The sequence below is a fragment of the Ricinus communis genome, chromosome 7 (assembly GCF_019578655.1).
Source record: "Ricinus communis isolate WT05 ecotype wild-type chromosome 7, ASM1957865v1, whole genome shotgun sequence".
Lineage (NCBI taxonomy): Eukaryota > Viridiplantae > Streptophyta > Magnoliopsida > Malpighiales > Euphorbiaceae > Ricinus > Ricinus communis.
Genome location: NC_063262.1, coordinates 2,496,184 through 2,523,548, shown reverse-complemented (window position 1 = coordinate 2,523,548; position 27,365 = coordinate 2,496,184). Strand labels below are relative to the sequence as shown.

General features: G+C 30.8%; 3 protein-coding genes across 6 annotated transcripts; 2 read left to right on the top strand and 1 right to left on the bottom strand.

Moving 5' to 3' along the window:
- Window positions 1–1,235: 1,235 nt before the first annotated feature.
- On the bottom strand, window positions 1,236–2,836 carry LOC8267256 (dof zinc finger protein DOF3.7). The gene is made up of 2 exons (XM_025157956.2): window positions 2,707–2,836; window positions 1,236–2,531 (listed from the first exon to the last, which is right to left on the bottom strand). Exons 1-2 carry the CDS (start codon window positions 2,819–2,821, stop codon window positions 1,501–1,503), a joined length of 1,146 nt encoding a protein of 381 aa, XP_025013724.2. The 5' UTR covers window positions 2,822–2,836; the 3' UTR covers window positions 1,236–1,500.
- A 12,510-nt stretch (window positions 2,837–15,346) lies between these two features.
- LOC8267257 (autophagy-related protein 101) lies at window positions 15,347–19,729 on the top strand. Of its 4 annotated transcripts, XR_007216752.1 has the most exons (8): window positions 15,347–15,624; window positions 15,748–15,784; window positions 16,158–16,243; window positions 16,694–16,789; window positions 17,150–17,315; window positions 17,416–17,575; window positions 17,938–18,009; window positions 19,215–19,412. XR_007216752.1 is itself a non-coding variant. In XM_015721281.3 (7 exons), exons 1-7 carry the CDS (start codon window positions 15,592–15,594, stop codon window positions 19,225–19,227), a joined length of 591 nt encoding a protein of 196 aa, XP_015576767.1. In that variant the 5' UTR covers window positions 15,347–15,591; the 3' UTR covers window positions 19,228–19,429. The 4 variants fall into 4 exon arrangements, 3 of the variants coding, with proteins under 3 accessions (XP_015576767.1, XP_025013720.1, XP_002522341.2); XM_015721281.3 differs by lacking the exon at window positions 17,938–18,009 and having other exon boundaries at window positions 19,215–19,429; XM_025157952.2 differs by lacking the exon at window positions 19,215–19,412 and having other exon boundaries at window positions 17,938–19,208.
- Window positions 19,730–20,919: 1,190 nt separating this feature from the next.
- On the top strand, window positions 20,920–22,143 carry LOC8267258 (methylesterase 10). The gene is made up of 3 exons (XM_002522296.3): window positions 20,920–21,402; window positions 21,487–21,624; window positions 21,732–22,143. Exons 1-3 carry the CDS (start codon window positions 21,040–21,042, stop codon window positions 22,014–22,016), a joined length of 786 nt encoding a protein of 261 aa, XP_002522342.2. The 5' UTR covers window positions 20,920–21,039; the 3' UTR covers window positions 22,017–22,143.
- The last annotated feature ends 5,222 nt before the right edge of the window (window positions 22,144–27,365 follow it).

The following is a 27,365-nucleotide window of genomic DNA, read 5'->3' as shown; positions in this document are numbered from 1 at the left end:
TAAATAAAATCAATAGTAAGCACGTAAATTTAATATATAAGTTCACACAATTATTATAATACAGTATATACATATGTATATATCGAGACTCAAGCACTATTCTCATGAAAATATTCTAAAATTGTTTGTGTTGCCATGCCCCCCCAATCTCCTCTCCTACTATCTTACCTTTTTTTTTTTTTTCTATTTTCAAAATTATCTTACCTTATCAATGCTTTACCAAAATGACATGCTTCCATGGCTTTTAGGAGTCAAACATGCACAGTTTTTGAACTGCCAATAGGTTTATAAGAGAAGGCTATGGATCATCTTGAGTAAGGGCGTGTTATCTTTTATACCTTTGTTGATTCACTTTAATCTATTGACGTTAGGTCCATCTCATAACTATAATTTGTTACTGATAATTTCCCTACCAAACAATTTAAATGGTTGTTTCATTTCAAGTGACAGGATAAACACCGTTATTAGTTCATAAACTTTATCCTCAAATATATCCTTCTTTCAAGGGCATGGCATTGAAATTCTTGCATGCTAATAGTAGAAACCCTAAATAGAATTTGAAAGGAATGATGAAAAAAAGAAAATCAGAAATAGTTGTATAATTACCTTGCATGCTCAATTGCTAAAGCCATCTAAGATTGACATTTATGTTGGAAAAGAAAGATCAGTAGATAAGGGTGTGGTAAGGCATTTTTCTGTACTTGAAGTGATTAAATGTTAAATCCAAGCAAAAATTCTTCAGAAGAAGCAGAGAAGGTCAGGTATAAGGCTGCAAATGGTATCCTTCTTTCTCAACTGTGAGAATCAAATTGCTGTTTTGAGGAGACCCTTTCCAGAGGCTGCTTTTAGTACTCTATTCAACACTTTCTCGTAAGAAAATAAACAAAGATAAACATGAAAGAATCTTCACTTGCCACCCAACATATCACCACCGCCTCCACCACCATCACCACTAGCATTATCTCCTTACTAAATATGAAAAAAGAAACAGTAATACCCTTTTGACTATACCAAGAATATTATTAATCATGTGATTGTTGTTTACTCTTTCTAGTACTTTATTATCACATAATACAAGAAAGATTACACTGTTAATTACCCACTAATCTTGTATCCTTTTTACTAAGAACTGATAAATGACAATTGCATTGGGAAGGATGTAGCAATTTGTGCATTAAGAGAGAACTAGAATGACTTGAATGAACATGAATAGACTATGAAAAATCAAGAGGAGCTTAATTAAAGTAGCTAATATTGTCCATTTCTACCACTTTTTGGTCCTTGGTACATTGTCAAAGTTAAACACACCTTGAACACACAAACATAAATTAAACATTTAGGGAAAAAAAGGATGAAAAGAAACTGATTCTACTACATATCCATATACCACAACCCAAAACCACAACCCTAGAAAATGAAAGAAAAGGAATCTAAAAGCAAACAAATTAAAAGGAAAAAAAAGCGTACGACTAAAATGAAACGAAGAAAAGAAAAGTGTTCTTAAGGATATGCACCGTTAGTTGTTGGAAGATCAGACCATGAAAATGTTGGATTCCAATAACCCAATTCACCTCCAGCAACAGGAGAAGACTCCAAAATGTTTGAAGATGATGTTGATGATGAACCCACATTGCTCAGAACTACAGATGAGTTATCTGTATAGTAAGTATTAGTTGATGATCTGAGTCGTTGATAGAGTTCTTGTATCCCTGAGTTTTGAGCTTCACCAACTATAAATCCATTTTGTTGATGGTGTTGAGCTTGGTTTTGACTGTTTTTCCAAAAAGGACTGCAAAGACCTAAAGAAGGGACTTGACTGAGATGGTCCATGCCCAAGGTTCGAGCATTTAGCGCACCAGTTGCACCGGTTGTCTCAGCCATCATCTGGGTTCCAATCATACACCCAGTCTCCTCCTTCACACCAAGAGAATTAGATAGCGTGGTGGAGTTAGGGTTAGGGTTATGGTTAGCTCTTAACAAGGTTAAAAGATGAGAATTATGGGGTGATGCCCACATAATTGGACTTGATGATGGAAGTTCATGATCAAAAACATTCCCAAAGCTTGATCTTCCAATCTCAGACACCATAGTTTTCATCTTATTGTTGCTTGATTTTGCAACTGATGCAGATACGACTGTGTTCTTGTTTTTTCTACATCCACCCCCGATTGGAACATTTCTAAGAGCCCCACCTTTAGTCCAATATCGACGGCAAGTCTTGCAAAAGTGGCGAGGCTGAGTGAGATTATAGTTGTTATAGTAGCAAAACTTAGTGTTTGAAGAATCACATCTAGGGCATCTTAAGTTCTCTGAGGTGGAAGAAGTTGTTGAATTTGCTGTCGTAGTAGTAGCAGTAGCAGTAGCAGCGGTTGCTGATGTTGTTGTAGTTGAAGAAGAAGGAGATAACGAAGGAGAATGGGAAGGTGTTCCTTCTAAAATGGTACCAGCGATGGAAATTTTCGTCTCTCCTCCAATAAGACCAGCACCTCCTAAGAGTTCTTGAATCATCTTTTCTTTATTTCTTTGTGGATCTACAACAATCCAAAACAAGAAAAGCAAAGGAGTGATGAGTCTTTTTTCTTTCCCTTTTTTTCTTTTTTCTTTTGGGTTAGTGGAAAAGCTAAAGAAAGAAAGAAAGAAAGTAGGTTTTGTTGTGTATGAATATATTTGTATAAGATAAATGTGAGAGAGAAAGGATTGGCTTGCCTTTGAAAGTTTCAAGTATATGGCTTTGTGTTGGCCAGTTTCTTTTCTTTTCTTTTCTTTTCTTTTGAGTGGAAAGGAATAGCGAATAGAGAGTGTTGAGCTTTAATATAGACATACAATGTGAAAGCAGACACTTATTATAATCACAAAACACCAAGTGGGTCTTGGATTTGGAATTATGTTGTAGTTGGTTTTTTAGAAGGAAGTGATTGGCCTTTCCTTAATCTCAACTATGCCCTTCTGATTGGTATACTTTCTCTCATGAAAATAAAATTTTGACAAGACTATTATCACCCTAATGATTCCAATAACAGTCCATCAAGAAATATTAACCATTTGAGATTTTCCTTTTCTCAATCATCTGGGTATTCTCATCCCAAAATTTACTTTATTTCATAGCCAAACTTATATGGTAAATCTTAGTTTCAAGCTCATGATGCACTTCATATATATCTTCTCATCTAAGCAATTTGAACTGATTCCATATATCCAATTTATGATTAGCTGTCTAGGTTCAAAATGAGATAAACCCAATTAATTAGATGAGTCCTTTATTCATCCAATAACCCAAAAGCCAAAAAAAAAAAGAGTGCCAATTTCTTCTATGGGAAGATCATGTGAGTGTTTTTGTAATTAGATTAGATTGGCTTCTAATCAAATATAAGAAAAGGGCTGTTAATTTCTAGTGGTGTCGCATTATGACTACATATAATTTGGGTTGGCACTATATATAAAATCATAGTCCAAAAGTGGGAGTGAATTAAAAAGAGAAGAGAAATTATAATGATTATAGTAATCAAGTTTTCTAAAAGAATAATCTTTGTTGGGAGCTTTGTTTTTTCTTGCTGAAGATGCTGTTGAAGAATCATCATTACGAGTCCAAGCAGAGGACTAATCACATGGAGATACGTGTAAAAGCTAATGTCCCCACCCTCAACTATAAAGCAACTGGCCGAGACTTATGGCTTGAATTTAGCCTTCCCCACACACACTGTAGCTAGCTAGCAAGAATCAGGATATGATAATCATCGTGTGTGTGTGCTACACATTGAGTCATTTTAAATCCAAAGCTAATGATTCACACGTGCATAATTATTCATATGTGGTATCTGGATTTCAATCTAGAGCTTTCCTTAATCCCACCATTCTTTTATGTTAATTAATTACTTAGTAACCTAATTAGCATATGAGAGCCGTACACCTATTCGGTCAAGAAATGATTTTCACACAGTTGCATATATGAGTGGCACTATATTCATCCGCGAAGGTAATTAAATCAAATCATAGTCAAAGTTCAGTCATGTAAAAATGAGTTTTAAATTTTGATATGTTAAAATTTTTTAAGAGATTGATGAATAGATTTACAGACATCTAATATGATAACCAGACACAAAGAAGTAGTACGAAAAAGATGTGATATAGATGCCAAAACAAGAATAGGATATTTAAATAAAAAGTAACTTTTGACAAGCTTTAATATGACAAATTTCTAAAATATATACGAAATATATGAATAAATTAAATTATACATTGAATCGGGTATATAACAATTAATAGTATATATGTAAAGGATTCAAAGAAATCTTAAGGTAAATAATGTTGGATGTTTTCGAATCTGTCAAGAGGACAAAATAATAATAAAGATTAGTTAGGGTCATAGCATATAATATCTCATATGATTTAACTTGTAATCATGTATTATAAAATAAATATTTAACTAGTAAATTATCTATTTAACTCAATAGCCTTTGGAGGCTAAAGTGGATAATATTTAAAGTTATTGGGAGTCAAAGCAAAATATATATTTTATAATATGTATTTAACTACTAAGACTAAATTTGTAACTTTCTGTATTTTAAAATAAGTATTTATCTAGTAAATTATGTATTGAATTCAATGGCTTTTAGGGGCAAAAATAGATAATATCTCAAGTTACCGGGAGCCAAAGTTCTATCATTTGATTTTGAAATATTACATCTAAACTTGTAACTTTATACATTATAAAATAAGTACATACATAGGGAATTATCTATTCAATTCAATGGCCTCAACAACCTTAAAGCTTATCGTGATACATCCTAGTGGCATATGGAATTGCATCACAAAACATGACTGATTAGATTTAAATCCTACCACAATGACCAAAAGGAGGAGGCGGCTGGGATGTGAAACATATTTTGGGTTGTTGGTTTGTGTAAATCATCATCATAATTGTATTTTTTTATTTTTATTTTTCTACCTAACACCAACATATATCAACTAGACGTAAACTAAATCACAATTGTGTAGTCGATAACAAAAAAAAAAAAAGAATTCCCTTTTATTGTAGACTCTCTTATGATCCTTGGAAGATCCGTAAATGTGTACCAGACAAGTATTGATTTTGACTGCCTTATTGCCTATGTGGGTTCACACTTCAGAGGAATTTCACAAGGAAGTTTCGTGAAAAGGGGACTTTGCACAATAGGAAGACTACTACTTGAGACTGAAAGGAACATGCTTAATGCATTAGTTTAATTAGAATCTTACACTGTTCCACCTAATTACAGGCACACAAGACAAATAGCAAATCGATTTGATGCACTCCCTTATCTCCAAAAAAAGGGTTCCTGTCTAAAAGCAAGAATTGACAAGAAAATATATTCAACCACACAGATAAAAACATTTATTTATAACAGCGTGAATCGGATACCCTCATCATGTGAGTTTGTGGGTATGAAGAGTACGTAATTAGAAACCTTGTTCAACCGTGCAAATGGGAAATTAAAGTGAAGAAAAGAGACAGAAGAATATATAAGAAAGAAAAAATGGAGAAAAGGAAAGAAGTTGATGTTGGGAGATAGGGAAAGGAGAGGGGTCTACATGTTTGATAATTGTGGAACCATTTGTCAATCACTATCTTCAAATCAAAATTAGTGATTATTATGAAGAACTAACTAAATCTTATCACTTGTATTACAAGATAATCTGGTCTGCTCGCTAGCTAATGTTCAATTATTCTTTTTATCCTCCCCTCATGAATTACCTCATAAGATCTTATTGACCCGAAATGAGTGCCTGAATCAACTAATTAATCAATTATCCTGTGAAGTATCCAATATATGAGTTTAAAAAAAATAAAATTACAGTAAAACTATGTTTTGTCTACATTATTAAAATAGAATAATGCATTTTTTTCATTCTCATTTTACATTCTCTCTTTTATCTTTCACATTCATCAAGAACTTGGAAACGAAACTCTCATTTCAAACAAATTTCATGAAAAAGGTGCCCACGAACGTAGTTTAATTTCTTTTATTTTTATTTTTATTTTTATTTAGTTATGTAATGAATATGAGTAGGTTAGTTTGTTGGATGAGGGTATTTTTTTTTAAAAAAAAAAATCTTTTTTCTTTCATTCTTGATAGGTGGGTTGTTGGATGAGTATCTTAGAATGAAAGATAGGAGGATATAAATAGAAATGACCTCCTCTAGCAAAACCTAGAATTCTTAGATATATAGATTGAAATTATTATAGCTATTTGAAGCATTATAAATTATGTGGCTGTGTATGTATGTTAAATTTAGGGTATGCAAAATAAGAATGACCAAGTTTTTGCTAAATTATTACTCTTATTCCATTCAAATATCTCAATGACACACCTAAACTTGCAGCTTTAACATTAACAAAATTATAAAGTAAAGAACTAAAGATAGCTTGAGAATTATAAATAAGGAGGGGGCCAAATCTATCAGAATCTTTGAATTGATCATTGATTAAATAATAGAGTCTAAGTTTTGGTTGAGGGGGAGCCTTCCGATAACTATTCAATTTGCTTTTCTGGACCTGTCCGATCACCATTGGACAGCGGAATTAGCTTTTATGCGAAAATGGAGGGGATTTAATTTGCAGTACAAATATTCCATTTATGTATCTCTTTTTTATATTAATTAATATTCCACACATAATACAACAATTATATTTTATAAAAAAAAAATAAGAATGTAGATTATAGGTTTCATTAATTGAAAGATTATTTCATGTTAGCATTTGATATAAAAAAAATAATATATGGAGGTAAACATAATTATACACTAACTATTTATTAATAATAATAATAATAATAATTTCTATAAAAAAGTTTCAAAAAATTAACCATCCACTGACTACTCACTTTCCTGCGTGCCAATGTTTTATTAAACTGTCATCGCAAATGCTGATCTATACTATTTATTGACAATATTGCCAATCCATGAATAGAGCTTAAATTGGAAATTATGATTAAAAAAGAAAAGCATAACTTTAATGAAGATGCTTTTGTGAAGTGGGCTGTTGGTAATGTCTCTATATTGGGTGTACCTTTCCAGAACCACTTGTACGAAACTGAGAGCCTCAAATTATATATAAAATATAAACCCACAAATTACAGTGTTTTTAAAACAGGAAAGAAAAAGGAAATGGCAGCAAGCAAAGCAATTAGCAAAGAAAGTTGAAAGCTACATCACATGGAATCGCCCAGAAAGCAGCAGAAACACAAAAAGAAACAGAAAGAAGAAGAAGAAGAAGAAGAAGAAGAAGGAAGTGTGGGTGCATAAAGAAAAGAAAACCCCATGTTTTTGTTTTCTTTTGTTTTTGCAGATAAAGATACAGTTCCGCTTTCTTCATTTTTTCTGTATTCCGAAAACAATTGTCCACTGTAATATTTGTAGTAAAAAGAATATATAATAATAATAATAATAAATAGTAATACGATACGTACCCTGACCGCGCGTGCCGTCCGGAACGCGAGACTTATCTTGAGACCGATAAACTTTTTCTGATTCGGACGGGCAGCAGAAAACGACATGAGCTTATCGGCATTTTCCTTAACGGGCAGGACTGTCCAATCTAGTCGCCGTCCCTCGATGTTCGGGCCCTATTGGTACGTCACTGTCATTTTGCTTTTCCATTTCCCGCGATATTAATTTTGTTTTCCCAGAATTCTTATAATATATAACGGTTCAATTATTTGTGTAGGAGTGCTGTGTACAGTTATGTAAAGGTGAAAAATTGTATTTTGTTTCTGTGACAAAATATATGAAACAGATTGACTCACCACAACACCTCAAGTGTTAATACATAGAAAATAAGTGATGAATTAAAAGTTATAAGAAAAATTAAATAGAAATTTTCAAGTGAGTTCATTTCTTCAAAATTTTACTATTTAGTGATTAAGTTTTATTCTAAAAGAATGATTCGGTTACGTCACGCGGATATAATTTTGTATTATCAAAAAAATAATAATTTTGATCAGTTCATATTTATTTTTATTTTTATTTTAAAATTATTTATTATGACTAAAAACAGGCTAGATAAAATAGCAAAAATTTCTTTAAGTTCAATTAAAATATCAAATTTTGGCACTCTTAGCTTTTCATATTAGATAAGAAAAAACACTAATTGTATTTTTTTTCTCACTAATATTTCTTTTTTAATCTAAAAAAATAAAAGTATGGTCAAAAAGTTCATAAAAAAGATTTATATATCTATATAATTTAAGTATTTATTTATGTTAAAAAAAAAAAGATAGTGCTTTACTAAACTCCTGATCACTATCTATTTAGCATTTCTAATTTAATGTATTCAATTATCAAATATATGTGGTTATATTCTGATTAACTAAAAAGAATGAAAAGGCATATGAATTCAATTGACAAATCCTAAAAAGCATATGTATGTACTATATATATATATATATATATATAAAGGCATATGAATTCAATTGACAAATCCTAAAAAGCATATGTATGTACTATATATATATATATATATATATATATATATATATATATATATATATATAAAAGTAGAATGTAAAAAAAGAGGATTAAATTATGTAGAGAAATTGTAAAGAATATGGATCATAATAATAATGTGATATGGATGGGAATGAAATGATATGACAAACCATGCAATGCAATGCATGATACAAATCCCACATTCTATATGGGTCCTCTCCATGTTTCTCCTTTTGCGGCAATGCTGCTTTTTCTAGGGCTTCTCACCTGCATGTATTCCTCTTTCTTTTTTCACTAGTGGAATGGTTACCTTCCTTTGTTCCTCTTGAATTATTTTCAATAATGCATTTGGTACGGTTCCCTTTTCTTTTTTGCTGCTTGACTGCTCTCTCTCTCTCTCTCTCTCTTTCCATTCAAAATAGAAGATCGATCTTTCTCTATCTCTCTCCTTTGTATACTCCTATGCACTACAGTCTTTAGAAAAATAACCAATGCATGAGTTTTCTTTTTTCCTTTTTATTCTCAACAATGTATTCCTACGCACTATCTGCCTAGACTCGTCAATTGATCAATTGAAATTAGAGTTAGAGCAATTAATGTTGATTGTATTTCCATATTAGAATTTACACAAGCTAGCTAATTAATGTCTTTAGTTTGTTCTAACCCACCATGATTTTGTTAACTTGGAAAAATCTTTCCATTAAAAATAATTTGTACAATTATAAGCGTGGACCATAGTTTGTATTGTAAGTGGGTTGCACTATAACCATATAACTAGTCTCTCCCTAAATTGTAGACCATTACTGTCCATATCAATCATTCAGAAAACAGCAAGGATGTCCCTTTTGTTCACATTCAAGTTTTCTTTTGTTCACATGGTCTTGTTCAAATTTCCAATAAGGTAAACTACAACTAGTATAAGCATCAAGGAGCGTTTAGTTTGTTTGGTTTATATATATATATATAGATAGATATATTCTCTTTAGGAATCCTCGGATCACGTTTTCAAAAACCATGGTTGTCATATAAGTAGGACATTTTTGTATTTTTGCAAGTAAGCAAGAAAGCTTTTCTTCATTCAATTCAACAAGTGAAGTAATAGGTACAATTTGAAAGGAGAAAGATGGATGGTTCTTAACCCTAGCTAAGGGAAAGGGAGGAGTAGGGGTCCCCCACCACAACCACACCTTGAGGCAATACAGCAGGATAGGTCAGGTCACCCACAATTGGGAATTCCAATGAAGAGTTTCAAACCCTGACAAAAGCTATAACATGGACAAGATCCTTCCTGCAGGATTAATACACAGATAATGTCTCTGGACAAAGTTGGCATGTGGGTTGTTTCTTATTGGAAGAGGTGGAACTTACAAAAGGTATTTTGAGTAGTGATGATAATCAACTCGTTTCTTTCAGAAAGAATTTTCTTACTGACATGTCAAGAACATGCTAATTCAAAATTTCTGTTACCAAGACTAGATTTGGTTCTCTATGGGAGTTTGTATTTTGGTGCAGGCTTCTTCCGCATTAGAATAAAAGCCTATTTCATGTCTATATTTTATTGTGTTTCGACTTCAGTTTCCATGCATGTGAGTAAAGCATTGTAGTGAGACATTGATCTACTTTGAAGATCCCAAACATTAATTATATCGGAGATTTGCAACATGGAGATGTGATTAATTAATCAAAACATATATGTTTTAAAAGAAGTAAAAGTGATAAACTGCTGGTTCATTAACTATAATCTGAAACAAGCTTCCATTTTATTACTTGAGGTTGATCGAGTCATGGCGATAAGAGAAAAAATGCGGTATATCTTTTAGTTCTGTCATGGATGATTAGTCTACTCGAGAGAAACGAGTAGAATACACATATATTTTTATTGACATAATTTTTTTACACGTGTAGTTATTTATAATACGTAGTCATGAAGCTATTCAATTTTTTATATTATTATATTTTACTTTGAATTATTATATTAATACAACAACTAATATGTTATTATTCTACTTAAATAATGCAAAAAATAACATATTCACCAATATATTATTTTCTTAATTAAATAATAATTATTAATTTTAAAATATTATTTTGTTATATTTGTAATACTAATTATGTGAATATAATTACTATACTAATTAATAAATTAGTAAAGTTTTATGGATCTTATATAACATCTAATCATTTGTAACTTTCATTGAAATATTACTAAATGTATATTAGTTAAATTTGAAATATATAAAAAACTAAATAAAAATTTAGTTTAAATTTTATAAATTAAGATTATTTATATTAAAATAATAATAATATCTGCATAATGTACAGACAGACAACTAGTTAATAACAATTAAAATAATTGAGTTAGAAATCACGTCAAATATTAATATAATACCACGAAAACTAGAAATCTATAACACCCAACAGTAAATAAGTCTTACATTATTTGGTCTAATATATATTTAGATTTAATCTAAAGCATGTCGGACATAATTTTTATGAGTGACAATACACTATCTTAAGAGTTTTAATACAGCTGCATGCTTAAAATTCGAACTCGATATTTTAATTAAGCTAAAAGATATTTTTACTACCTTATTTATATGCTATCGAATATAAATTTTTTTAAATGAATTGATTTCTACATGCATAATGTCTAGGAGAACATTTTTTTTTTTTTAAAATGAATTCATTTCCATATGTATAATATTAATGTCTGGGAGAAACATTCTCTATATTTATTCTTTCGTAAAAGAAAATGTTGGGTATAGTTTACGTGCACCTAAAGTCTCTACTCAAATGCAGCCACATGAAGCAATATCTAATGCAAAACCCCTAAAACTCATATATTCAAGTAGGAAATGACAAAAGGTTTCTGATATTGAGAATAATCGAGTAGGAGAATAAGAAGAAAGTCGTATGATACCTGGAAAAAGAAGGGATTTTTGGCTATGGTGTAGAATCTGTGGAGTTATAGTAAAATGGAACTGGCAACATTACAGAGAAATTTAAGTTACATTTCATTATATCAGTGAACAAAAATAAATAAGATCAGAATCTAAATGTAATAAAAGCGAGGGGTCTCCTTGTCGGAACCTTAAAGTATGTGCAGGTCACTATCGTTTCTATTTTATCTCTGCCATATGAGATAATACATGAAGATAACCATGACAAACATTTATAAGATAGCAAATTAATGCCACACACTATAAAGATTTGAATTTAAATTTTAAGAGATTATTCTTAAGGGATTTGTACATTTTATAAAATCATTTAGATCGTAATTTTTTATTAATTTTGTTTACTTAATTTAAGTTGGTGTTGCGATAATAATTTTAAATTAATTATAATTTTATAAAATATTTTAAATGAAGTATAATTTGTATTGTTACATTTTGCAAAAATCACTACCATTCAACACTTCCCCTTATCAATGGCAAAGATTGATTTGACTGATGTAGAGTAGTTCAAATCGACTAATTTACACCCAACAATCCATCCCCTAATTGTTGGCTTCTTGAAAAGGAGTTATCTCCATCCATCAATCTTAATCATGATTACATAATACGGTTCATATAATTATATATAGGAGTTAATTTGACTTTTTTTCTTGTATAGTTTACACGATGTAATTCGGTCCAACCGTCTCAATCAGTAATAGTAAAAACAAGACATTATTAGTATATATGATTATCAAATATACATTATATATACACTAATGAAGGTTGTAACAGGTTTATAGCAAAGATCACTCAGAAAATCAATCTGCAAATGGACAATGATTTTGCTTTAGAATCAAGTCTGACAGGCCAGCATACGCACCGTGCACAACAGGTATACAAATGAAGTAATATGTGTATTTAGACCTTCCATTTATCCAACATCACACTCATAACTACTGTATGATGACCATCCCAAAGAATGATTAGCAGAAAAGGAAAAAAAAAGAACTTGACTCCCCAGATATATACAAGTAACATTGTATTTGCAGATATATATACAAAGAAGTTTGATTTAAATTTATAAAATTAAAATTTATTATTTTGATTGCAATGGAAATTAATTTTAAATTTTATAAATTTATAGAATTAATTATAATTAAATTAAATTAAATTTTAGTAAAATAAAAAATAAATTATATATTAGTAATTTAATATATTATATAATATTAAAATATATTTTTAGTTTTATTATTTATATTTTATCTTTTCATATATATTTTTTAAAATAATATATTTTTAATAAATCTCAATCAAATAATTTTTTATTATAAAATATTAGCTAAATCAAATAAAATATCAGAACGATCCATTCATTCTTTTAATTTTTTTTTCAAAAGAGAAATTTCACTAAAAAGCCAGAGAAGGTACATGCATAATCATCCGAAATAGAGATGGGGAAAGAATTCAGAGGGCAGAAAGTCCAGTTAAATAAATTTGATAAAATATATATATATATATATATATATAAAAGTCATCTGGAGAGGGCCCATTTGAGTAAACCAAAATAAGATGATTACCGACATTAACAATTTGGTATGTTGTCGTATTAGGAAATTGACTAGTGTAAATGTGGGTTTGGTCGCTGTCTTAACTGATGTAAAATTGTGATCTCTTGTCCACTTATGCTTTAATTTCTATGACATCATTCTACTTGCATCTCACATTTTAAGGTTGTTTTGCCCTTTTGATGATGATCTAATGACCACGGGCCGCACCTGTAGAAAATCTGGCAAAATCAAAATCGTAGTTTGACCCATTAAGAATTGGAACCGGCTTGATATCTTAAGGGTCGGCTCTGGTCGTTCTTCGGACAAGTCAGAACACCTCTAATTAGTTTCATCACCTGCACTAGCACTATAGGAGGTCATCATACTATTCATGTAACACATTAATGTAGCATAACCAAAAAAGAAACATTTGATTACGTTAATAAGCTTGATTATGGATATATAAATGGGAAAATGATTAAACATGAAATACTTTCAATATTACATAATAACGAGTAATTAGTGCTTTTATATATACAAAGGCACTAAAACAGAAAGGAGAGAGAAAGAGCTATAACAGAAACTAACAAACAAACTACAAAAGAATCTTTGACTTTTGACTAAGAATAAATATCTTCCAATAGCCCCCTCAAGCCGCAGTATGTATATTATGTATGCCTAGCTTGGAAATAGAAGTCTGAAACAAAGCTGGAGATAAGGGCTTTGTTAAACTATCAACAAGCTCATGAGATGAAGAAACAGATAACAAGAGAAATTAATCCAGCTTGAAGCTTGTCTCTCACTAAATGATAATCAAATTTCTATGTGTTTCGTACACTCATGAAACACAGAATTCTTAGTAATATGCACAACAGATTAAATTGTCACGAAAAAACAAGTGTTGGAGATGAATAATCAATCTTTAATCCTTTAACAAATAAAGAATCCAATGTATTGAACAAGTGACACCAACAAGGGCCTTATATTCAACCTTAGATGATGATCTTGAGACAGTTTGTTGCTTTTTAGATTTTCAAGAAATCAAACTATCATCTAATAAAACACAGAAACTGGCCTTCTTGTTCATACATAAGCTGTCTAATCAGACTTAAATACGTCTTGATTTGAAAAGAAGAAGTAGCTGGAAAGAAAAGTCCATAACCAGGATTGCTTTTTGAGATATTTAAGAATTCTGTACAAGGCTTGAAAATGAACATCGGTTGTATTGGAAAGAAATTGAGATAAATGATTAACAACAAAACTGATGTCTGATATGGTATTGCATAGGTAGATGAGCTTTCCAAATAACTTTCTGTAAAGAGTAATATCAAGAAGAAGAGTGCTAGAATTTTGATGGAGTGACTGAGAAGACATCATAAGAGTAGAAATTGATTTAAAATTATGAAATCCAGTGTCTTCTAACAAATAAGTTGTTTACTTCCTTTGGCAGAGATTGATGCCTTCCTTAGTCTTGGCCATCTCAAATCTAGGAAAAACTCGTGCTGACCAAGATTCTTAATCTTGAGTGAATCATGAAAAAGGGTCTTGACAGTATATATCAGATTCAAGTCACCACTGGCCAAAATTACATCTCAACATAGAATAGTAAGGTAATGAACGAGGAACCTTGTTGTTTAGTGAAGAATGAAGAATCTAAAGCTGCTTGATGGAAGCCCTGAGATAATAAAGCTTTAATCAACTTTATATTCCATTGTTTGCTTACTTCTTGTTGTTTAAGTCCATAAAGGGATTCAACAAGCCTGCAAACTATGGAGAGGTCTGTAGAATCAAGTTGATAGATTGTTTACTCATACGTTAAACGACTGTTATTATTATTTCGATTGCAGAATCAAGTTGATAGATTTAATTTAATAAAAATTTAATATTTAATACTAATTTATAATATTTTTAAAAAATAGTAAATTAACTTTTTTAAATATATTTTTAATTTTTTAAAATTTTTAAAATTTTATTAATATAATAATATAATTTAAAAATATTTAATAATTAATTTTAGTATCAATATTGTTGATAGTATTATTTTTAGATTAAAATTTTACTATTTTAATTAAAGAATTAATTTTATATTAATATAATATCAGAAAAATAATTTAAGATGTTATTTTTTAAAATTAAAATTAATATTTAATTAAAAAATTAATTTATTAATTAAATATAATATTAAAATATAATTAATATATTAATTTTTAAAGTTAAAATTAATATTTAATTATAATTATAATTTATTAATAAAAAAAATTATTAAACGTCAAAGTGAAAAGATATTCTTCCAAACTTATATATTATATATATATACAGAAATTTTATGGGCCGATAACGGGCTTCTTCTACCTTAAACGCAAAGTTTTCAAGAATAAGAAGAGGAAAAGAAAACCCCTAACTGTTTTACTTTTATTATTTAACAGTGCTGAGAAAAGAACCGTCTGTGTTTAGGTTGAACTATTTTCACGGTCGGATCAGAAGCAGCATCGCTGGCACAAGTCAAAACTCCTATTTATCATCTCTTTGCTTCTCTTACAGATTTTACAGTTAGGGTTCTGTTTTTGCATATCAACAACCATAAATCAATTTCCTTTTTTTTTTTTTATATCCTTAATTATCTCAACAGCAACATATTTATCATCATGAACTGCGAAGTCTGCCAACTCAAAGAACTGGTAATATCAATATCACTGTCAAAAGCACCATCTTCAATTGCTTTCTTTTTTTTCTTTTAAATTTTCCACTCTGGATTAGATATTAAATTGGAACCTTTTTTTTTAATCTTCTTTTGAGTATAGGAAGTGGAGCACTTTGAAATAAGAGAAGTTCTTCGCTGTAAGTGAAAGACTCAATCAAACTTCTTTTTTTCTTCTTATAGATTCACTTCTCCAATTTGGATTTTGAAGTGGCAAAACTGTAAGTTATTTTATATTAACAGTTACTTTCTGCTTGCTTAATTGCTTGCTCTAAACTGTGTAATTTTTGTAAGGTTGGTGGTTTTAGATTGTGTTATCAAACCACTCATGACTGCAAAATCTTCAAAATTTAATAAAAATCTAGATTAATGCTTGGAGAATTTCTACTTGTTTACAGTATTTTACTGATTTATTATTTCGTTATGTTAAAATATTTTGTTTTGTCTTAATATTCATTATAGTGTCTTTTTGTTTTCTTTACAAATTGATGAGGTGAAACGGGTTCGTTGCAGGTATATTACATACAATTGTCTTTCATCGGGCTTTAGGTCTTGTTCGGCCTAAAGACGTTGATTTGGAACTTTTTGAAATTACTTATGTGAGTTATTTCTCCTCGTCCTTTGTGTATATTGCTCGTTATTATCCTCCAATTGCTATCATCTATCTAACCTGTAATACTAATTGAAGAACTGGGAATATCCCATCTAAATACATATTATATTGAAATCTCAACTAGTAGCAAAGTGAAGTTCCTTGTACAGCGAAACTGTATTCTATGAGGAAAGACTGTTGTTCTACCATATTGTTTGAGTGGAAAATTTTTTGACTAACTAAATGTGGCACTTATTCTTTTTTTTTTTTTTTTTTGTTTATTCATTTTCTTTTCGTACTTATTAATTAAGTTGAAACATGTGGCTTTTTTCTATGCCATTGCTGCATTCAGATTGAATAACTGGTAGAAGTGTTAAATTGTATGCGGGATAACTGATATTGTCAGCTTTTGATTTTCTCATTTTGGTCACCATCATTTGTGTTTCTAATCATGCAGGTGCAATGTGGGGATAGTGAAGTTGAAATGAAAATAGATGAGAAGATTGAGCAATTCATAAGTTGGGTTGAGAAACATCCAAATAAGAAAAGCCAGGTTTTTTCCTTAAAGTCAATGTGAATTTTTACTTATTAGCACTGTGCTTTATCCAATGTTCCTGTATATTTCTTTTTTTTTTTTCTTAAATTTCCATGGACTGGAATTTAATGATGGTGGGAGTGGCTTTTAGCTGTATGCTGTGTGTGGAAAAGCATCTATACAGCCAACTCCAATTAAAGTGATATTATTAAGTATCATAGCGACACCGGATATTAAGTGTTTAGTTTACTTCTTCTTGTGCCTAAGCGTGACTAATAGTGGTCCATTTATATACTATTATTCAATCTCTTTTTGGTGAATTAGCATTGTATCTTCTTATGATTTTATATGTTTGTTGACTTCTGGGTTATGGCACAGATATGCTTATCCTTTTATGAAGTGAAAAGCAAACAGCCATCATGGTTTACTCATAAAATTGAGCGGCTATACTGGGAGCAGTGGTATGTCAATTTGAATGTAACTCAGCAACCAAAAGCACATTCTGGAAAGTCCCACCATTCTAAAGTAGTACTTGACCCTGGCGGTACACCTTTTTACCTTGACTGGATGAATGATTAATCATCTAAAGGAGAAAGAAGCTTAATATTTCATTTTCTTATGCATAATTTTACTCATGATTGCAGAGAGTGCATCTGAGGAGAGGAGTGCTCGTAGAGCAGCACTTGAAGCAGGTCTTCGTGAGGTTTTGTTCCAAATCATAAAATTTGTGAATGAGAAAAAAGACCATGTTCCCCCCATATCTGAGGGCGTCATCTATTTTCCCTATGAAATTACCATTCCAAGGTCAGATCTTCATTTTCTCCTTGCCTGTGATGCATATTAATTTTGTTTATGCTATACATTTGCATTGGGTGAAGCTATTGTTTGCTATTCCTTCTTGAAGTTTGCTGTTCTTTTGTTCTTGGAATATTTCTGAAGTTCTTTGTCTCTTGTAAAGAGCAGCTTGGTGTCCACGATTTTGTGTTATACTATAGCCAATATTGTGCTTATACAGTCACAGATATGCTTGTGAAAAATCAACATTATGCTTGTCCCATTTACTTAGTTTGTAAAGTCTTTTAGCACAAGTAACTGCAAGGTAGATTTAGCTTCAATTTATGGTGTCAGGAAAGTGATGCGTGTATATCATCTAATTTTGATCATAGGTGAAGAAAGGAAATTAAAATCTAAAGGCAGAGCAACAATATTGGTTGAAAAGTTTATATCTATCAAATGAGGTTGGTGATTGTTGATGCAATACTGCTTATTAGCCTGTCATGTATTTAAGAATTGGTATTAGATCAACCACTGTTATAAGAATCTTTGCTTATGCCTTTGAAGTTCTATATACTGTTAGTCTCGCATTATCTGAGGCATAGAATTCTTTTAGATTAATAGTGCTTACGTGGAGGGAGTATTAAAGTGCTATCTGCGCATTCAACTTCGCTTTTCAACTTTATGGTCATCAAGGAGAGGCATAACGAAATAAGTATGGTTTTGTAAATTTTCTTTCTGGTGATAGAATGACTGAGGCTCTAGTTCACTCTATGCTGAGAAAGTTTGGAAATTAGTAAAATGGATATCATGTGTGCTAACATGGTCCATAGCTGTCAATATTATAGTGTTGGAGTACCTTTAATATTTATTGTAAGATCAGTTTGAAGGTTCAGTACCCCACTCCTCCTACCTCTTCTATTTCATGCCTTTATTATTGCCATCTCCTTTTTTCATTCGCAATGAAACCCTCTAATTGTTGAGGAGCTAGTTCAGTTTGAGTTAATTTTGTTGGTTACACGCTAGCATCCCTTGCGAACGTGCTGTCTCTGAATTAATCAAATTGATGAAGAAATGTGCACTGCAATATTAAGTCAACTGCTTTTCCTTGAACCATTCTCTTTGAGACTCTTTGCTATGTCTTTATGTTCTTTTAGCGAGGGATTATTCATTTGATTTCTCTGTGCATGTGAAACAATTAATAACAAATTAGCTGCAGTTAACTGGATCTTTTATTTAAGCATTTTGGTTATTGGTGTAAAATTTGTTTGGTTTGATTTTTTAGATGATTATAGAACCCTAGGTTATCAGTAATTCAGACCAGCCTTGGCCATAACCTTCTCAGCATTATTAGGAAAAGATAAAAGAAAGAGGCATAGACTAACAAGTGTCATGAACTAGTGAATTATTAATTGATGTTGAAATATGTCTATTCTATAACTTACATTTGCACTAGCCATCTATCGGCCTCTTTATATTGGATTAACAAGGAATCTCTTGTCGCATAGATGAGTTAAGCCTGTGATATAGGCAATTTGTTTCAGCTTTATTGAGCTAACAAGCTGTGCTGTTTGTGTGCTATTTGCATTTAATATACGAGGATAGTTAGACTGCAGTTGATGCCCTTGTTCTGTTAATGAGAAATTGCTGTGTCGCTATTTTCTCTTAGGAAATTTCTCTAAAGCTCATGATTAGACCGCTGAGTTAACATTGTACTGCCATTACTCAGTTCATCGGATTCTGCATTTGGGATGGACATGATCAAGAGGATGCTACAGACAGGGCATCCAACCATGCTTAGCTGATTTATAACAGTTGGTGACTGGACTATTTCATCAGCTCAAAGGTTCAAAAGGGTATAATATTCTGTTGATGATGATTGTCTTGAAACCTGTATATAGGTTGATCCTTCAGAAAGTGACAGGGCGAAGGAAGATTGATCCTTCAGAAAGCAACTGCTAGCTGCATGTTCAACGGGGTCATATTTGTCAATATCCTTCTTCTTTTGCACATTTCTTTATCCTTGGAGGTGCTTGAATTGCCGTCTACATGTTACACTGAGAACAATCTAATGAATGAATACCATATATAACTGATCCCTGATCATATCCTAAGGGTGATGTTGCCTGCCATGTTTTAACTCCAGAATATTTGATATTGCAATTCATGTCTCTCATTTTCGAACTTTCTGTCAAGCTGTGTCAAACATGATGACAAGGCGATTTTGAAACTTATATGAACCCTTTTGTTTGGGAATGGGGAAAGATAAGAGGAAGAAAGAGGGGAAAGAAAATGGGATGGAAGTCAATTTTGTCGTTTGGGAGAGCACGTGAGGAGGAGAAGAGAATTAGAGTGGAAATTATCCTTTGCTTGGGAAGGAAATGAAGAGAAAAATGAAGGAAGATAAAGAATTTAAATCTTTTTGTAATATAATGAAAGTAGAATGGGAAGGATAAGAAGGTCTTTACATATTTATAAAATGTTTTTTTTAATTTCTTATTTATCTTAAACAATAAAAAGATGCCATTTCAATATTTTTTTCTTATTTATAATAATAATAATAATAATAATTAATAATAAGTTGTTAATAATTAAAATTGAAGAAAAATGAAGCCTAAAAAAGTGATGAGTAAGCCATAGTATTACGGGTTCATCTAAAATTCAAAAATTCATTTCATTATATTGAAATTTACAGTTTTTCACAAAATAAAATAATAAAAAATGTAATGACAAACAAATAATTTATGCAAAATGATAAGTTTCAATATTAATAAAAAAAACGAATTTTAAATTTTTTTGATGAGTCAGCAACGCTATGATTAACTTACAACCATCAATTTCTTATTGTTATTTATTTTAATGAGTCTTACTGTGAACTTATATTGTTGCAACGGTCGAATTTTAGTCAAATAATAAGAATAAAATAAAAGTTTAGTTTGTAACTAAAGTTTAAAAATTCTTTAGAAATAGACCAAATTAAAAAAGAAAAATCAAAAATTCAGAATTAATTGGTAATGAAGTTTCACTTAAACTCTTAACTTTCTTATTGTTGTTAATTTAATAAATTCTGCTAGCTCAGCATTTTAGCAGCCGAATTCTAGACAATTTTTTTTATTTAGGTTTGGTATGTATCACTAGATAATTGACATATAATTATTAGTTTCAAATGATAAAGTATATTTTAAATATCCAATACCGAAATATAAAATATTCATCTGTCACTATCCTATTAGTTGTGATGTATATTCCAAAATAGGTAAAAATCTTCCAATTTTTAAACCTTTAAAATGATTAGCAAAATTTAGAAAAATTTTAGAGTTCCGGTTTTTTTTTAATAGTAATAAGCCATTCTTTTTCTCGAGTCATTAGCACTGGCAGAAGAATGGACCCTATATATCACAAGCACCATTAATTATCCTTTCAGGACCCGAAATCCTTCTTTTTAAACCGATAGAAAGCTAGTTCCTGATCGTAAGATAAGAAAAGGTAGCGAAATGGAAAGTGGGAAACACTTCGTTTTAGTTCATGGAGCTTGCCATGGAGCATGGTGCTGGTACAAGCTTGTAACTATGCTCAAACTAGCCGGCCACCATGTGACTGCCTTGGACCTTGGTGCTTCAGGTATTGACCCAAGGCGGCTTGATGAGATTACATACATTTCAGATTACTCGCAGCCTTTAATGGAGTTCATGGCTTCTCTTCCTCAGGATACGAGAATTGTTTTGGTTGGTCATAGCTATGCTGGTCTATGTATTTCTCTAGCCATGGAGAACTTTCCTGAGAAAATTTTGGTTGCAGTTTTTGTTTCAGCTTATATGCCTTCTTTCAGCTCTCCACCAGGAAATCTCATACAAGAAGTAATATTAACACTCACTCTTGATATGTATATATATATAAACTTACTCATAGTAACTCTAATTTCTTCCTTTTTCTGCTATTAGTACTTCAAAAGAACTTCAGCGGAGCCATCAATGGATTGCCAATTTACGTTTGCTAAAGGAATAGAAAATCCTCCAACTTCAGCAATCTTTGGTCCAGAATACATGAAAATAAAGATGTATCAGTACTGCAAACCTGAGGCAAGAAATCAATAACACTTTTACCTTAATTGAACAGTACAATTTAATTATTAATTTTTTGGTGATGTCATGGTCCATTTATATGTGTTGTAATTGGCTGTTTGCAGGATCTTGAACTAGCTAAGATGCTGATAAGACCAACTGGGTTATTTTATGAGGATTTTGCCAATAATTCTATGCTAACAGAAGTGAAATTCGGGTCGGTCTGTCGGGCTTTTATAGTTTGTGAAGAAGATGAAGTGATGACGGAAGAATTTCAGCAATTCATGATCAAGAATAGCCCACCTCAAGAAGTGAAAGTGATCAAGGAAGCTGGTCATATGGTGATGCTTTCAAAGCCTAAAGAGCTTTGCCTATGCATGGAAGAGATTGCTGACAAGTATAGTAAATAGCTGAGAAATATGCGTAGCACATAACAATTATTCAGTTGAATTAGATAAGTATTGTAAGTACTGTATGTTGTTTTCTGTCTATTACTTCAGAAACAAATAATAGAAAACTCTAATTTGGGCAATGAAATTAGTGGAAGTTTTGCTTGTTGGGTTAGTAACTGTGACAAAGTGTGTGAGATAATTATGAAATGGATAAATATTTCATGGTTGACAGATGCAAACGATTAAAAAGAATCCCAAAGGTTTCAAAACTTTTATTCCTTTACTTTTTTTTTTTTTTTTTTTGTTCTTTAGGGAATGATCATTTTCATTATAGGTTTCTAAATTTTGTCCTAATACCTTGTTTTTTTATAATTGACAATTTGTAAGAGTACTAATGTCGATTGTACCAATACTTTTTCGGTCCAGTCGGCATCATATTTGTTTAATTTTGACATATGAGAATTGCATTCAATTATTAAAGACAAAACAGACAAGAAATTGGGAATGCATCCAAACTTGCTTATAATATAACAATTGTAATCAATGGTGATGGAAGAAAATCGAAAGCATTTATTTATCAATCTTTTTGTCAGGTATAAGTTTTGCAATTATGATATGATTAATTCCTGAAAGGCTAGAAAAATGGAGAGCAAGAAGCACTTTGTTTTGGTTCATATGCAGCTTGTCATGGAGCTTGGTGCTGCTGGTTCCATACTCAAGTTACTCGTTGAGACCTTGGTGCTTGGTGGGGCCAGCCCTAAGCAACTAGACAGGGAAGTTGTCTCCTTTTCTAATTATATGCAGGCAGCCACTAATGGAGGTCATGGCCTCACTTCCTATAGATGACAATATTATTTTGGTTGGTTAGCTTCATTTGCTATGGAGAAATTTCCAGAAAAGATGTCGGCAGCAGTTTTTGTCAGTTTGATATGAGCACCTCTCATAGATGAAGACTTCGTGATATTATTTTGAAAGATAAACTCGTGATTTTACTTCATAAAAATCATAATATCAATTATAAATCGGTATATATTGTCTTTAATTATTTATTTTAAATTAAAATATTATTTTTTTGAAACGAAAGCTAGAAATTAAATTACACGTAATAAATGTGAGAGAATCTATTATATAATTCATAATTTATTTACCGTCAAATATAAGAGAATGATTATTTCTATTATATAATTCTCATGTTGTTAACTATCGTGAATTAAAAAGTTTTAAAGTTAAAATTGTACCCATTAAAGTGAGAATGGGAAATAAAAAATCAATGGTTGTCAACTTTTGTAGTGATTGATCGAATTAGTGGGTTGCCACCATTTTATCAATGGTTTTTAGCTATGCGGAATCTCAATGTGCTTTCTGAATCACCATTCTAGAAATGTAACTATTTAAACATTTTTAGTAAATAATTATCCAACTGCCTCTCTCCTAATGTTTGCCTTTATTCACTTTTCTCTTTATATATATCTCTCACTCAAATTATTGTTATCTTCCAATCTCATCCCTAATTATTTTTTATTTTATTTTGTGTAGCACATTAGCTACAACATTATACTTCTTGACAAAATTAACAATGCAACTCATTAACTAACTTTGAATATTTTGAATTAATGAAAAAGAACTATTTTATTAAGTAGTATACAAATATAAAGGACTAAAAGTGTTAATATTAAAGAAAAAAGAGACAAAAAGTGTGTAATAAGACAAGTCCAAAGGGTTTATTTGTGATTCTCTTTTACTTCTTAATTTTATAAGTCAAATATTTTTGTGAATTAAATTTTTGTTACAAGTCATATTTAAGTGCAACCAAACAGATTTAAAAATGAATTTAATTAACTTTTAACCAAGATAGTCAATAAAATAATACAAAAATAAATGCCAAATATTCATATATATATTTTAATTGGATAGCTGACTATATATGTCTATATCAAATTTTCAAAGGTCCCAACAAAAATTTTAAAAAAATGAGAAGAAAAGACAGAAACAGAAGAACGTGTAGGCCAATTTAGGGATGGCAATGGGGCAAAAACTCCCCAATTTACCATAGGAATGCTCAGAAATTTCAGGAATTCTTCTTCTTCTTCCATGGAGACAGGGGGAGGGAGAGTGTATTCTCCGGTGTGCGGGCGGATTTCATCCATGGCTATCATCCCTGCCACTCCCCATTGCCATCCCTTTTAATATAACTCATAACACATTATCAACTTTCACTGTTAGAAAATCATATGCATTGGCCATCATCTTCCTCTCTCTATAAATAAATAAATAAATAAAAACGACTCTCTCTATAAAGCAAACTCCAAAAACTCTTTGGTTTTTTTTAGCCAGCAAATTCCTTTCGTGTTTTCTTTCTTTCTTTATTTATATATATATATTTAGATCTTATGTATTTAATCTTTTTTTTTTTTTTTTGGAATATTTTGCTTTAGAACAGATGGGTTGTTTGGTATGAATATTATTATATAAGGGGATGAGCTGAATCAAGGTCGCTCGGCAAAACTCGCCTGTCAGAATTCTTGTTCAAGCTTCAAGGGCGGGTTTTTTTCTGTTTTTAAAGAAACATTTGCAGGAATGGTTATATTTAATGTAACTTAATAATAAGAAAATTGAATTACTTTGCAAAATACACACTTCCTTAAAAAAATTATTTCTAGCAATGCTTTATTTTCGTGAAACAAATGGAGTGTTAATTTGAAAGGATTTATAAAAGCATTATTATTATATTAAATGATCAAAATGAAAAGAAAAAAAAAATATTAGTGATCAAAATAAATAAACCTGCAAAATTAACCATTTTAGTAGCATATTAGTCACTACCACCCATTCAGGACGGTTTTACTGATTGAATTGACATATTTTAATAAATATAATAGTAATGGACACGTGTAATTTTCAAAACAAATCAAGGTTTTTATCATGGTGATTTGGTGTTGACTTTGCAGGTACACTAGTGATGCTTTCGCAGGTCTACACTCTTCCTCCCTCACTGGAGCAGGGTTTTCCATCACTGGTGAATGGCTCAGCATGATGAAGAACATGCTTTAGGGGTCTTTATGATATTTCTTTCTACATATTACCACTAATTAAGGGCATTCGGTTGTTAGGCTTTAGGCCTATTGTGAATAATAACCCTATATTTTGTTGGGCGTATTAACTTATTTAATACCATCCATTTTCCTTTTCTTTTAAAAGAAAAATGAAGAATTGAGAGATGTGATTGTCACATCGTTGGCTGGTGGTTTGGTGCAGTGTGAATATCGACTAGACTGACGCAAAAAGAAAATGTGATTCATATGCTTAGCTTAGCGATACGTATGGACGATATTATTTTAATTAATAAATAATGATATAAAATTGAATCTAAATTTAACTAAATTTTTGTATATTTCTTTAATATAATAATAAATGAATATTCTTAAATGTTCTTATTAAAAGATTATTTTAGAATTTTATTAGTGCATAATACAAAATTTATTTTAAAAATATGTATTAAATAATTTTAATATTATATAAACTTATATTATAAATATAATTGATATCATAATTTTTTTAGATAGTTTTTAAGATTAGAATTATTATATAATTAGCAATGTAATTTATTATAATTAATAAAATAATAAAAAATCATAAAATTACATAAAAAAATTTAAATTTTATATGTTAATTAAAACAAAAATTGCCAAAACAGTGTCAATTAGGATTTTTCCCTGTTTTTTTCCTCATTTATACCTTAAGAATTCGAGTCTTGCTTGTGATGAAGGATTAGTTGAGTAGGACGGATACGGCTGGACAGTAGAACTCAATTGGGACACTCATTATTAAACAAAAACGAAAAGTAGAGGAATTTTGATTCCACAAATTACAGTTTTAACATTAAAAGGTAATCTAATCAAGAATAAGAAAAAGAGGAATTAAAACGCAACACAATTGGGACCAGTGACCCTTTTTGAAAAGAATGCTTCTATAATTCTCCTTTATTATTATAGGCAAAAAATAAAACAAACTATGTTCTCCTCTTTTCCTTTTTTTCCTTACCTTTCATCATAATTTCCTACTGAGACATTAATAATTTATTTGTCTATATATTGAGATTTTTATATATTTCATGAATCTTTTAATATTTTTGTGGTATTATGCCATTTAAATTCTTTTTATAGGTGTACTTAAAAAATTCATGAATTAAAAATTTCTGTATGAATTTTATTGTAATCAGATATAATCTATTAATTTCTGGTTGAGTTACAATTTAAAAGAAAAATGTTAACAATATTGAAAATCATAAATTTAAATTATTTCTATTTAAGTGAGATTACTTTATATTGGCGCGTGTCGACTATATTTATCTATTTTACTTATTATCCAATATTTACTTTCATTTTTAATGAGGGAAAGAATTGTGATTCAGTATTAAAAAGAAAGGCTTAAGTAGCAATTTGTCCCCTGAACTTGTAAGCTTAGTTCAATCAACCCCAAATTGAAAATCATGGCCAAATTATCCAGCACATTTGACAATTTAGGCAATTCACCCCTTTCTAGACCTGTTCATGGGTCTAGGTACTTGCCCGGCCCGCTCAGGCCCGTACTCTTCGGGCCGGGTTTGGATAAAATTTTTATGTACAGGCCTGGCCCGGGTTGAACCCATAAAAAGCCCGTACTCCTCGGGCCGGACTTGAGATTTATATAAAAATCCAAGCCAAGCCCGGTCCGGCCCGATGTCTAGTTTAGTTAAAAAAAAATATGTTATATTCAACACTCAAACCTATGACCTTCTGCTTATAATTAAATGCCTTATATTACTTAGCTAGTTATTATTTCTGTTTATAGTTTTGTTGTTATTAATAATATATGGTTTTTTAGGTAAGTTTATTATTTATATATTGATTTAGCTTACTAGTTATTTTTATTTATATAAAATACTTATTAATTTAAATATTTTTTGTTTTGTAGGAAATGTGAATTTGCCTTGAAAGAGTTTTCATCTATATTGTTGTTCTTTTATTTCAGTTTTTGGAGTTTTATTTAGATGGTTAAAAATATTAATTGATGTTTGTATCTTTATTATCATGATGAACATGATTATTGGATTTAAATTTTGAATACTTGTGCTGAATTGTCAGCTGGGCCCGGTCAGGCCCGGCCCGAGCCCGCCCAGACCCGGCCCGAGCTCACCCAGGCCCAACCAATGAATAGAGGTTTAATAGTTGGCTAGGCCGGGCTTTTTAAAAAATTTCAGACTCGGGCTTGGGTAAAGAGATATTAAAAAATCTTCGGGCTTGGGCGGGCTTGTTCAAAAAGTCAGTCCCCCATAAACAGGTCTACCCCTTACTCTAGCCTAATAATGCATGTGCAAGACACGTGTTT